This window comes from Ictidomys tridecemlineatus, chromosome 7 (genome assembly GCF_052094955.1).
Source record: "Ictidomys tridecemlineatus isolate mIctTri1 chromosome 7, mIctTri1.hap1, whole genome shotgun sequence".
NCBI lineage: Eukaryota > Metazoa > Chordata > Mammalia > Rodentia > Sciuridae > Ictidomys > Ictidomys tridecemlineatus.
In genome coordinates this window covers 122,778,046-122,791,201 of record NC_135483.1, presented here as the reverse complement: position 1 = coordinate 122,791,201, position 13,156 = coordinate 122,778,046, and the positions used below count along the sequence as shown (strand labels likewise).

Below are 13,156 nucleotides of genomic sequence, written 5' to 3'. Positions count from 1 at the left end.
GAAGTAGGTTTGCTGACACCTGGGTGGCAATCTGCAGAACAATTTGGTCAAATCTACTTGGAGAGGGTCCATGAGTGAATAAGAAGGAAAAAATTGAAGTGATGAGTATATTCAACTCTTTCAAATCATTTTCCTGGTGGGGAGGGAAGAAAGAAAATGGGGAAGAAGCTGATGGAAAAGTGGATGAAGAAGGATTTTGTAAGATAGGAGGAAAAAAGAAACCCACCATGTCTCTATGATGAAAACCTTCAGTAGACAGGGGACATGGGTTGATGTTGGAAGACGGAGAATGGCTGGAGTGGCATCCATGATAGGTGAAAGGGGACGTGATCTGGTGCTTAAGAGGAGGGATGGCTGTGTCACAAGCCCTGACAATCCACCCACATAACAGAGAAGTCTTTGTATTCCAGAAGCAGATAGGGGAGAGTGGGATTTGTGAATTTGCTCTCTGGTCATTTCCATTTTTCAAGAATATATATAATTCCATAAGGCAGAAAGGCTGTGTCTTCTACGCCAGTGGAGTCCCCTTGTGATACTGTAGGCTACAGGATTAGTGCATCTGAGTTTCAGCCGTGTGTCTCTTGCCTTACAATACTAAGCTGATCCATTTTGTTTTCTGATATTCTTCACTTGTTGGTCATTTATTTAGGATTCTTTAAACTTCTATGATTATCCCAAATGAAAGAATGATTTAGACTAGGGATCATGCTCAGAACCAGAATCTTGTTCTACCCCCCACTGATGTGCTCCTGGTGGGGCTTGAGGCTCTCCTCCCACCCCACCACCAACTTACTGCTTCTGCCAGGGCTGAAATGAAAAGTGCAAGTTGGGAAGGACAAAATGACAGGGTGAGGTTGCCACTATTCTTCCCACCACAGCTCTTTCCTCGTCTTCCTGCTTGTGCATTAAATATGTGCTGCTCAACACACAGTCGCAGGTGAGGCTTGAAAGAAGAGGGTGATGATGCTTCTAGCTGAGTTTCTTTAAAACTGTGTTGACAGAGAGGCAGCTGGAGGGTAAGAGCTGAGTGAAGGTTCTACAGCAGCAGGCATCTGGGACCCGATGTGCTGTCATTATTTGTGTCATTCTCTCCCCCATTATTTATGTATCTTTTTTTCTCTTTGAGGGCTGGGACCATGTGTTATTCTTTCTTGTGTCTGTCTCAGAGCCAGGCACATAATCAACCTCCTATGGATATTTCTGAATAAATAAATGAATGAGAAGAAAAAAGTATCCTGGAAATTTATGCAGTTTCTCTGCCTCTATTATGAGTTACTATGAGTAAATAGTTTGTAAAATGTCAAGCTGCCATTTTTCCAAAAAGAAAATTGATTTGTGGAACTATGTCATAATACCCATGATGGAGACTGGGGACAAGAATAACTAGAGTTACTTTATCACTTTATTCATCCTACAGGTAAAATATAAAGAAGACTATGAAAAGAATAAAGGAAAAGCAGATTATAATGTACTTCCTGCTTCAGAGAACCCACTGCTCAGGCAGCTGAAGGCGGCAGGAAATGCCCTAAGTGATGTAAGTGTACTCTTCTCAAAAAAGTGTCTTATAAACCTTGGCTGCAAGAATGTTGTCTTTTTTCTTTCCATAATGACTAAATATATACATAACTTTACAAATACTTGAAGGTTAGGGAGTAACCATTTCATGGGAACTAGTTATGAATGCCTCTGAGTGGGATAAGGCTCAGTCTCTGCAAGCTTGGGGACTTAGTTCAATGAACAAGGAAATCCTGTTGTGGTTAGAAGCTCCAAGTGGCTGGACCTCTGTGGGCAAAGAACACAAGGAGATGTACAGAGCAGAAGACTTTCAAAGACAGATATTAACCCCAGAAACCATCGTTTGCTGACCACACAGCTTAAAAGATTGCTCCCTGTGTCTCAACAGGAATTTCTATTTTCTACATGTGGAATTAAGAGTCTGACTAAGCCAGCAGATGTAAAGTAAATTAGATAAATAAACCTGACTTTGATATTTAAAGACTAATGACCTAAGACCAATTTGATCCTCCCCCGACCACACTACACACACACTCAGTATGTGATCATTTGAGGTTTTTCTTTATGGTAGATTGTATTAAGCTTTCTCAATAGTTAATCATTTTTATGCATCTCTCTGGGTGGGTTGGTTATCTTTTCTTTACCCTTGAAGGAAGTCAGTGCCATAGGAAATGTGTGCATGAGATTGGGGAGGGGTGGGGTGATGGGCAAGTGAGAGAGTGCAAGTGTCCAAAACGGTTCTGGGAAATCAATACAAAACTTGTGCTTTGAAATGAAGGACATCTTTATCAATCATGTACAATCCCAGGCGCAAATCTGCTTTTGTTGATAAAAGCGGGAATCTAAGCACATTTTAAAAGAATAGAATCATTTTAAATTTTGAAAACCCAACATGAAAAATGTAACAATGATCTGCTTTCACAGCTGTGCATTTAAAACCAATAATTGATTCATTGCTGTTCAAGCTAAAGATAAATCCTAGCAGAGAAGAAGAGTTAGTAATGACTCATTGTTTGGATTCTCATATAGGCCTTATTTTGGGGGGATTTTTTTCCTCCCTTGATACAAGAAGGAAGAGAGATTATGGGTTTCTCAACCTATGTTTACTTCTTCATGAAGGTTTATTAAAAAAGAAAAAAACTTGTTCAAAAGTTCAACACCTCCATGTGTGCCAGGGTATCCTTAGTGAGGAAATTATGTGCATTGAGAGGGACAAAGAATAATCTAGAGATACCTAAGCATCTGAACTAAGGCCTTGGTTAGAGGTGGAATATTGGTTTCTTAATTTTTAAAATGTTAAAGACTTAGGCTTTACAATACTTGCTAATAGAAAAGCCTTGTGATTCATGGCACCCCATGTTTGACTGTCAGCTTTTAAGAGAGTTGACAGGCAATATCTTTTCTTCTTTTGTTTAGTTTTGGAAAATACGAGTGTTCTAATCAGCGTGGGAGTGACAGGAATCTATTTTAACTGATTTTTTTTTTCTTTGACAGAAACTATACAAGGAAAACTATGAAAAGACAAAGGCAAAGAGCATGAATTACTGTGAGACCCCCAAATTCCAGCTTGATACTGTTCTACAGAACTTCAGTAGTGACGTAAGCAATCCTACCCCCGAGGTTAATAAGGACCCATCATTTGATAAATTACTTAATCAATGAACAAATGAAATACATTTTGTCTTTCAGACTAAATATAAAGATTCCTACTTAAAGAATATTTTAGGACACTATGTAGGCAGCTTTGAAGATCCATATCATTCACACTGCATGAAAGTCGCAGCCCAAAACAGTGATGTAAGTCCTGAGACAGTTGTTTGGCTTTCCAAATAGCACATGTTGGGGGGCATGAATACAATGGTTGCATCTTTTTTATCTACTTCTTTTTCTCTTCAAAGAAAAACTACAAAGCAGAATATGAAGAGGACAGAGGAAAAGGCTTCTTCCCCCAGACCATAACTCAGGAATATGAAGCCATCAAGAAACTAGATCAGTGTAAAGATGTAAGTCTGTAGTGTGAACTCGGAATGTTATTGCCCTCCATAGTGTCTAGTGGTCAAGATAAAGTTAAAATGTTGACACTTATGCAAATGTAAGTGAGGAAATTGTAAGAAACCAAAATCTATCCTTGTAATAGAGTAGCTATTTTCTTCCTTTGGCATTCCCACATTTCAAGAGCTAATTCCAGCTCGTTTTTCTTAAATGAGTTATGGGGACTCTGAGGACATGGGAAGGCTTTTCAGATAGCTGTAAGAGCATCCCCCAAACTACAGACTATAAAACTAAAAAAAACTAAAGTTTTCAGTTTTAGTTTTTTAGTCTAGTTAGAACTATAGTCAGTGAATGTTTTATTAGCATTGAGGGGGTAGAGTTCTGCCTGTGATTCAGCCCATGGACCACCTTGGATTTGACAGGTGCTGATAAAACAAATCTCTTTGCTTCCTACAGCACACCTATAAAGTCCATCCAGATAAAACAAAATTCACGCAAGTTACCGACTCTCCAGTTCTGGTACAAGCCCAAGTCAATTCCAAGCAACTGAGCGATGTAAGTTCCTCTAAATAGCTAGGAAATCCACTTATAAGGGAGAGTAGTTTATAATTCTATATGTGAAATTCAGTTTTATTTCTTTATTGAAGGTCTGGTGATAAAACCCAGGGCCTCATTCATGCTAGGCCAGGGTTTTAACATTGAGCTATATACATCCTCAGCCCATAAAATCCAATCTTTTGTCACATTTATAGGAAAGGTTGTGTAAATTTTAACAAGTTTAACTTTTATATATCTGTAATCACCTAAAATATTTTCCTGTTTGATTGTCTTCAATCTTCCTGGGAGAATAATGCTTCTGTGATAGAAACTGATGTACCCCCTTAAAGCATGGAAAATATGAGTCCTGGAATCAGATTAAACTTCCAGCTCTGTCACTTATGACCAGGTGGCCATGTTCTTTAACATCTCTGTGCTTCATATGTCCCTTGTATAATTTATGGCTGTTGTGGAAATCAAGTGAAAGGAGAAGTGTGAATAGCATTCAAGGTGGCCCTGACCAGGTATTCAACATATGGGATTTCTCTCTCCCAAATAAGTTTCTGGGAAATGGGAGTCTTTGAGACAATTTTTTTTTTCATTTAAGCTCTGAGTATGAGTTTCCAAACTTGTGTTAAAGGATAAAAATACAAGTGATCTCAGCAGATTCATAGTCAGAAATGAAGGCTCCTGTGGGAGCATCAGCAGCACTGATGGACGTGAGGTGACACGCAGGGATGCTTCTCTAGAAGTGAAGCATTGATAATGAAAGGAAGATGGACTCTGTGTGTCTCAGGGCCTAGCGGGCCCACTGTGGTGTGCACAGGGGAGGGGTGGGGTGTGGGAAATCCACTTCATTCCATGAGGGTCTTGCCATGGTGACTCTTGTGGTGTCAGCTGTCAAAGGTCCAGCACATGGGCTCAACAAAGCAGAGTGGCTAGTGGAGCTCTGGATCTCTCTTTGATCTTAACAACTTTGTTCCTACACAAAATGTTCCATGCAAGAGAAGTTTTTTAATTTTGCAGAAATTCTTCTCCTGAACTAATTGGTTCTCTTCTACCCCTGCTCCACCCAACACCCCTCTCTCTTTTAGCTAAATTACAAAGCTAAACATGAAAGTGAGAAGTTCAAGTGCCACATACCCCCTGATACTCCTGCCTTTATCCAGCACAGAGTCAACGCTTACAACCTGAGTGATGTAAGTCCCATTCCCACTGTACCATGTAGGGTACTGACAACCAGTGCTTTTATCTTTGAATTGCTTCACTGCAGTTTAACACAGTCTTCAATGTTAAAGATGGAAGAACTGTTAACATTTACATCATGTTGATATGTCTGCCAAGGTGACTATGAGAGTTCACCTTGTAAGATGTGTATAGCCATCTTATAAGTAGCTTCATTCAGTTAGGGAATCTTAATATCTTTTAACCAACCCTAAAACTACCACCTCTCAAGTATGCTTAATTGCAAATCTAGGTATTAGATCTTTTCACTGTATTTTCATATATGTTATGCCACAATTAATTTTTTCAGAACCTGACATTTTAGATATAATTTCATTTCCATTTATTCCCCAGGCCTATGATGTCCTTATTTTACACAAATTATATTTATTTCTCCATCTAAAAGAACTTGCACTAATGAGAATACAGAGTAGTTAAAGGGCAGAAGGCCAGGTATCTATTGCCGTCTTTCATTTTCTGAGCTTAATTTTGAGGAAAAGTCAAATAACCTTGAGGATCTCAATTTCTTCAATTCTATAAATGAATTCTAAGATCATCTGGCATCAATGAGTACAATAATGATTCATGAAATAACCTTTGCAAAGGATTTAGAGATCAAATGAAAGTGATGCCCTTATACCATAGAAAGTAAGTTAACTGTAGAATATTTGTGTGCCACTCTATAAAACATTCAGTGTTTAGAAATCAAATATTAGTATGAAAACTAGAATTAATTTAATGAAAGATTCTAAGGGAAAGCAGAGAAGCCTGATCTTGGAGAATTACAAATTCTAGCTTCAGAATTACCTGAAGTATGCATGATTTCCTCAACACTGCCCAGAGTCTGTCTGTTTGATATTTAGAAGAGGTAATAGTTACCCTTTAGCCTTTCGGTGTAACGATACACTTATCACTTTTGTTCCTGTTCCTTTGCTGAAATTTTCCTGTCCAGAATGTTTACAAGCAAGACTGGGAGAAGAGCAAAGCTAAGAAGTTTGAAATTAAAGTGGATGCCATCCCTCTGCTGGCAGCCAAAGCCAACAGCAGGATTGCCAGCGACGTGAGTATGGCCCTTCCATCTGGGCAGGTGGCCCCAGGCTGTGTCCTGGTGAGTGGGCTCCAGCAGGTGGGATGTCTTTGCAGGTGATGTACAAGAAAGACTATGAGAAGAGCAGAGGGAAAATGATTGGAGCCCTCAGCATTAACGACGATCCCAAGATGCTGCACTCCTTGAAGACGGCCAAAAACCAGAGTGATGTGAGTTTCTTTGTAAATCACTCTTACTTTCAGATTTGGCCACACTGATGTTTAATATAACCTTCAGTTGTCTATTAGTTAGCCTAACTGATATCTCAGGTGCATGATGACAAATCAAATGTGAAAGGCCCGATGATTAAGAAAGATGAACTTTCTCATTTTTACTGATGTCTCTGTACTTTGAGATGACGCTAAGTGTTACAAAGGTCCCTTAGTGTCCTGTGTCTCATTAGGAGGAAAAATGTACTAGCTATATTATTTTCTTTATTGTTTTTCCTAGAAATGGGCTCCGTATCTTAGTATGTATAAATCTATGTAGCCTATGGTATTCGTGTATTCATTCAGTGCCCTGAGCTGATTAAAGTTGTTTGCAAAGACATAGGCAGGAAAATAAAAAGCAAGACGTGAGAAAATCAATTCACAGACAAAAAGCAGGAAAAACTAGATAGAACATAAACTCAAAAACAAAGTATTTTACTTTAGGAATTTTATAAAGTATCGATCTCATTGTAAAAACTTTAAAACACTTGCTAAAAATAAAACCTTTACCAAAATTGTTTTTCTAATTTCTATTAAGGAAATAATATCCCCTAACTTTCATATCATTTACAAGTATTCTTATCTTTATTGAATATATTTTTTGATTTCTATATGAGAGAATTAAATTACAACTAGAAGAAAGATGATACATACATTAAAAACAGAAGTCATCTTTTCATGTTTTGCTATTACAAAAAAAAATGTTAGAACTTAATGATAAAGCCAACTTCTGGGAGTGTAATAAACTGTGTTTTTACCAAGTGCTAAACTGATGCCTCTTCTAGACTATGCCCAAGTATCTAAGGTCCACCTTATACTGTTACACCTCATTTTGCATCTAAAAAAAATCATTTTTCTCCCAAAACATTCAAATGGAATGAATTATTTTAGTACAGTAACTTTCCTGAATAATAGTATTGATGTGCTATAATTTATTCAGTCTGAGAAATATTGGGACAAATAATGTAAATACATTTATGGTTTTTAGCAGATGAGATTATACAAGACATGAGCCTCAAGCATGGATGGATATCCTGCTTTTCAGCTTAGTGGAAAATACATGTGGAGAAAATACATTGGTGAAAGGGAAGCAATGGCATGCCAGGCTTTTATTCCATGAGATGAATTTTTCTTTGTTTAATTTTCTTTTCCCTTTGACAGAGATTATACAAGGAAAACTATGAGAAGACAAAAGCAAAGAGCATGAATTACTGCGAGACCCCTAAATATCAACTTGATACACTGTTGAAGAACTTCAGCGAGGTTTGAGTGGCCCTGGTTATTACCTCTGGGGTGGGAAGGCTTTCCTCTTGTTTGACAGATGACTATTAATATGAGTTGTGCACATTTTCTTTTTCAGGCTAAATATAAAGATTCATATGTAAAGAATATTTTGGGACATTATGTAGGCAGCTTTGAAGACCCATATCACACACACTGCATGAAAGTTTCTGCTCAAAATAGTGACGTAAGTTTGAAGACAATTATTCACGCCTCACAGAGACATTGTTTGGAACAATAGCAATCCTGATCTATTTTTATTTTTTCTCATTATAGAAAAGTTACAAAGCAGAATATGAAGAAGATAAAGGGAAATGCTATTTCCCTCAGACAATAACACAAGAATACGAAGCAATTAAGAAGCTGGACCAGTGTAAAGACGTACGTCAGCTGCCCTGGATTCTTGAAATTGGGTTTAGGGTTCTTGTGACATCTAGTGGTAAATTTAGCAGGAATTTAAATACTAACATCTAGTGGTTAGCCAGAGACATTAAATTTAAAATTTTGCTTTTTGGGTAGAATCAGGAAACACAGAAATTACTACAAAGAAGTCATTTCATTATGAAGTAATTTTAGGTTTTATAGAGCTTTACTGTCCTTAGTTTATATGTATGCAAATTCAGGGCAAAAGGAGGACACACAGGTTGGAGAGAGGTTTGGTATTCGCCATTCCACAAATTTACAAAAGGGGCTGGCAGGTGCCAGGCACTGTCCTTGGTGCTGGGAAAGGATAGAGAACACAGTGAGATGCCTCTCCTGGAGCTTCCAGGGAGGAAGAGACAGATGATAAACAAAGGAAGAGAGCTCAGAAGCAAGAAAGATACCAAAAAATGATGAGAAAATGAGGGATTAAAACAGATGCTGTTGAAAGAGTGGTTCAGTGCCTTGAATTACAAGGTCAAAGAAGGTCTGAGACAGACTGTACAACCACACCAAAATGAGCGGTAGAGAAGCAGGAAGAACAGCCTGAAAGGATGAGGTTACTGTGATACTGGGGAGGGAAGAGTAGCAAGAGGTAAAACGGCAGGAGGTGAAGGAGGGTGGATCCTGCAGGGTTCCTCCACCATGGTTCAGTTTAGATTGCAAACGAAATGCAATGGAGAGCCACTGCAGTGCTTCAGCACTGGAAGATGAGTGACTGGGATGTAGCAGAAAGACAAGATAACTGCAGGAGGAGAGAGGAGGAAGAGCAAAAAAGGAGTTAAGAATGTTATCAATCAGGTTTTCAAGAATAAAACAACTTTTGGCTAGAGCCTTTTCATGCTTTAGTGTGTATATGAACAAGAATATGAAGATATAGCATAAAATTTCATTGAAGGATATCTTCTTTTCTAGCATACCTATAAAATTCATCCGGATAAGACTAAATTCACGGCGGTCACTGATACTCCTGTACTACTGCAAGCCCAGCTCAACACCAAGCAGCTCAGTGATGTAAGTGCCTGGCTGGTGCAAGTGTGGGCGACCCAGAGTGCTTGGCTTATTTAAAATGTCAGCATTTACAAGCTTATTCTTCATGGACTCATCTACCATCCCAATAATGTTATTTTTGGTTGAATAAAATGCAAATAAAGCTCCTAGATTGAAATGGGACTTAAGGAAAACCATGTTAGACAATAAAAGTAGCTCACATTTCTTCAATACCTCATTGATTTTTGCTAGAAGTACCAGACTTACTCATTAGGGTCTATCATAAGCACACTAAAACTTCATGCCATCTTTTTAAATGAAGCACCAACAAATGCATTTATTGGGGTAGGTAACAAGGCAAACATTCATATTCTTGAGTTTGCTAACAAAGATTTACAAAAAGAAAGCACACTAACAACAACGACTTCAGGCAATGATAAGGAACTAGTAGACAATTATCCTTCGGAATTAAAATCGAATGGCGTTGGAGAGTGGATGGGCATTTCAACCTTTTAGTTAGGAAAAGTGGAAGGCAGGAATGGCCCAAGCATGCTGGAATCAGGAAGAACAACATGCTTCCAAAACATGCACATTCTTGTGATTACACAGTGTCCCTGTTAATGTGTAGATTCTGAATCACTAAGTCTGGGGTAACCTCATGCTCTGAGTCTGTAAGAGTTGTTAGGTGCTGCTGTTGCTGCTGCTGCTGCTGTTGTGATTGCTAGATACACTGTAAATAGCAAGGTGCTAATGTGCTAAGTTCTAAAGTCAGGGAAAGATATAGTTCACCCAACTAGAAAATGTGTTTTAGTCACATAAGTTGGCTCCCATTCAATCGGTAAAGACAATAGCATTGGTATCACTTAAAAGTCTTATCAGTTCATATGCAACTTTCCCTAGCACGTTAACATTTTGGGGCCCAATAAAGAACAGCTGAATACTAACCATATTGCCCAGGCTGGACTCAGCAAACTACAGAAGAATGTGGGGCTGTACAGTTGTCTAGTTACAGTGTTCTTCTTGTTGGCCCAATTAGGCCACAGGCTCTGTCTTAGAGGTACTTAATGCACAGTTCTCAGTCTTGTGCATTTTGCTTTTAGCCCTAAAATTCAACAGCCTCATTCCTTCTTTATACCTCTACCTTATATCACCTTCTTAAAAATTTAAAGTCCCAAGTTTAATATTTTAATGAGAATTTATCTTTTTAGCCTAATATTTTACTTAGAGTTATTGGTGGCCTTTGTTACTATTCTGATTGCAGAATTTCATAGGTTTTGGGTTTTCAGGCCCACTAGGCACAGCCTAGTGGTGTTGATCAGATTTGCTCCCCATGTATATAGTCTAACAGTAATTACAAAATGGTGCCCCAAAGTCTGGTTATACCACCATCCCTGAAAGAGAAAATGAGAATTCAAATTCTGTGCTAGATTTTGACAGGATTGAATTCTGTTAAGAGTTATTTTTCTTTAAAAAGAAAGAAAGAAAGAAAGAAGAGGGCCATCAAAAACTTTGGTATATATATATTGCCCTACATAAATTGAAGGAAATTGCTACCTTGCACTGTTTGGATATCTGTCTTAATCTATTTTCTGTTGCTATAACAACATACCTGAGATCAAGTAATTTATAAAGAATACAGGTTTATAAATAAACCTCTCATATTTCTGGAACCTGGGAAGTCCAAGAATGTGGTGCCAGCATCTGGTGAGGCTTTCTTGCTGCATTATAATGTTATAGCAAGACAGATCTAGCCACCCAGAGCTCACTTTTATAACAAAACCACACCTGTGATAGCCCTTTTATCCTTTAATCCATGAGTGGATGAATGCATCCATCAGGGCAGAGCACTCATGATCCAGCCATCTCCCAGAGGTCTCACCTCTCAAATACTAATAATGTATGACTTTGTGATTTAACTTTGCAACACATAAAACTTGGGGATACATTCAGCCCATACTAATATCCTTTACTGTTTTTCAGCTGAATTACAAAGCCAAACACGAAGGCGAAAAGTTCAAGTGCAATGTGCCAGCAGATGCCCCAGAATTTATCCAACACAGAGTCAATGCCTACAACCTGAGTGACGTAAGTACTGAAGCCTCAGAAGCCTGTATGAAGAGAGGAAATGTCACAGGTGTTCATTTAAAAAGACAAAATTAGGAATTATGCATACACACAACTGTTGAGATTGATACCACAGTGCAAGTGGAACTTGTAAGGCTCAAAGCATTGAAGACCCTTACTTCGCTTTCAGATTTTGTTTTCCAAGGCCTCTGTAATTATCGGAAGTATTCTCATTTATCCCTCTGCTAACCCCAGTAGTTTTATAAGGTATCTCTGATGTAAATATCCCATTTCACCTTTTACAAATGGTCATCATTTTGCATTATCCATTATACATCAGGATAGCAGTCTTTAGAAAGTCCTCAGAAGCCAAGTGCAGTGGTGCATGTCTGTAATCCCAGTGGCTCAGGAGGCTGATGAAGGAAGATCAGGAGTTCAAAGCTAATCTTAGCAGCACAGCGTATGGAGGCCTCAAGCAACTCAATGAGACCCTATCTCTAAATAAAATATAAAAAAGGGCTGGGGATGTGGCTCAGTGGCTATGTGCCCCTGAGTTCAATCTCCATACCAAAAAGAAAAGAGAGTTTCCAGAACATTAAAGAGTGTTCTGGTACTTAACTTAGTGATAAGGAGGAAGAAACTAGATGATAAGTAAATCAATACTACCATTTGGTAAATAAAGTATTTCTAGGTAAAATAAGCCTACATAGGCAAATTACTAATTTTTACAAAAATTTTTACTGGATTAATCTGTGTTCAATGTTGTTTTTATCATTTTCTGCTGAAATTTTCCTGTACAGAATGTTTACAAGCAAGACTGGGAGAAGAGCAAAGCTAAGAAGTTTGAAATTAAAGTGGATGCCATCCCTCTGCTGGCAGCCAAAGCCAACAGCAGGATTGCCAGCGACGTGAGTATGGCCCTTCCATCTGGGCAGGTGGCCCCAGGCTGTGTCCTGGTGAGTGGGCTCCAGCAGGTGGGATGTCTTTGCAGGTGATGTACAAGAAAGACTATGAGAAGAGCAGAGGGAAAATGATTGGAGCCCTCAGCATTAACGACGATCCCAAGATGCTGCACTCCTTGAAGACGGCCAAAAACCAGAGTGATGTGAGTGTCCGCTCATCTTTAGGGGGGCTTCCTTGTGAGCATGCTGGAGGGAGTGATGTGAAAAAGCACCTTATGCCCTTCGCGCCCTCGCATTCACATCTACACACCAACTCATCAGTTTACACTGATGAGAACTGGAGGAGGAGGAGTCCCCAAACTCTTGCACCTCTCACCATTGAGGACAGAAACCACTGCTGGGTGCTTGGTGTCCTTTTCATTTTGAAAAATATATTCAATAATAGCAATAGATTATCAATTGCCGTTCTCCAAGCCCCTTGGAAAACATCAATAGATATTTTCATCTAGGTGTAAAATAACTTTTGAAATGATGATTTTAAAACTACTTTGGAAAAAAAAAGTCATGAATCACAAATACAAAATCTAAATATAGGGAGCTGGGGTTATGGCTCAGTGGTAGAGCACTCTCCTAGCATGACATGGAAATAGATAAATAAAATAAAGATATTGTATCTATCTACAACTGAAAATATTTTTTAAAAAAATCTAAATATAGCTATTAATGCTTTTTATTGACTTCAGTAATTAGTACGGCCTAGGTAAAAGGAAAACACTCCATTGATTATTGGCTCCTTGAGAATATTATAAAAAATTTGAGCCACTTCTCTAGAAAAATGAACATTTTTTTTTTTCATTCCTCTTGCCTGAATTTAAGGGATCTTGTAGATACCCTTAAGAGCACCTATGGGGCAATCTATCATTTCCTGGTTAAGT

General features: G+C 38.5%; 1 protein-coding gene across 1 annotated transcript in view; it reads left to right on the top strand.

Moving 5' to 3' along the window:
- Neb (nebulin) overlaps positions 1-13,156 on the top strand; it is a 196,281-nt gene that overhangs the window by 14,662 nt on the left and 168,463 nt on the right. Inside the window, exons 9-23 of the mRNA XM_078018472.1 lie at positions 1,418-1,534; positions 3,010-3,114; positions 3,205-3,312; positions 3,414-3,518; positions 3,964-4,062; positions 5,139-5,243; positions 6,221-6,328; positions 6,412-6,525; positions 7,726-7,827; positions 7,925-8,032; positions 8,122-8,226; positions 9,181-9,279; positions 11,236-11,340; positions 12,120-12,227; positions 12,311-12,424. Of these exons, the coding sequence (XP_077874598.1) occupies positions 1,418-1,534; positions 3,010-3,114; positions 3,205-3,312; positions 3,414-3,518; positions 3,964-4,062; positions 5,139-5,243; positions 6,221-6,328; positions 6,412-6,525; positions 7,726-7,827; positions 7,925-8,032; positions 8,122-8,226; positions 9,181-9,279; positions 11,236-11,340; positions 12,120-12,227; positions 12,311-12,424 (1,602 nt within the window). The remainder of the gene's footprint in view (positions 1-1,417; positions 1,535-3,009; positions 3,115-3,204; positions 3,313-3,413; positions 3,519-3,963; positions 4,063-5,138; positions 5,244-6,220; positions 6,329-6,411; positions 6,526-7,725; positions 7,828-7,924; positions 8,033-8,121; positions 8,227-9,180; positions 9,280-11,235; positions 11,341-12,119; positions 12,228-12,310; positions 12,425-13,156) is intronic.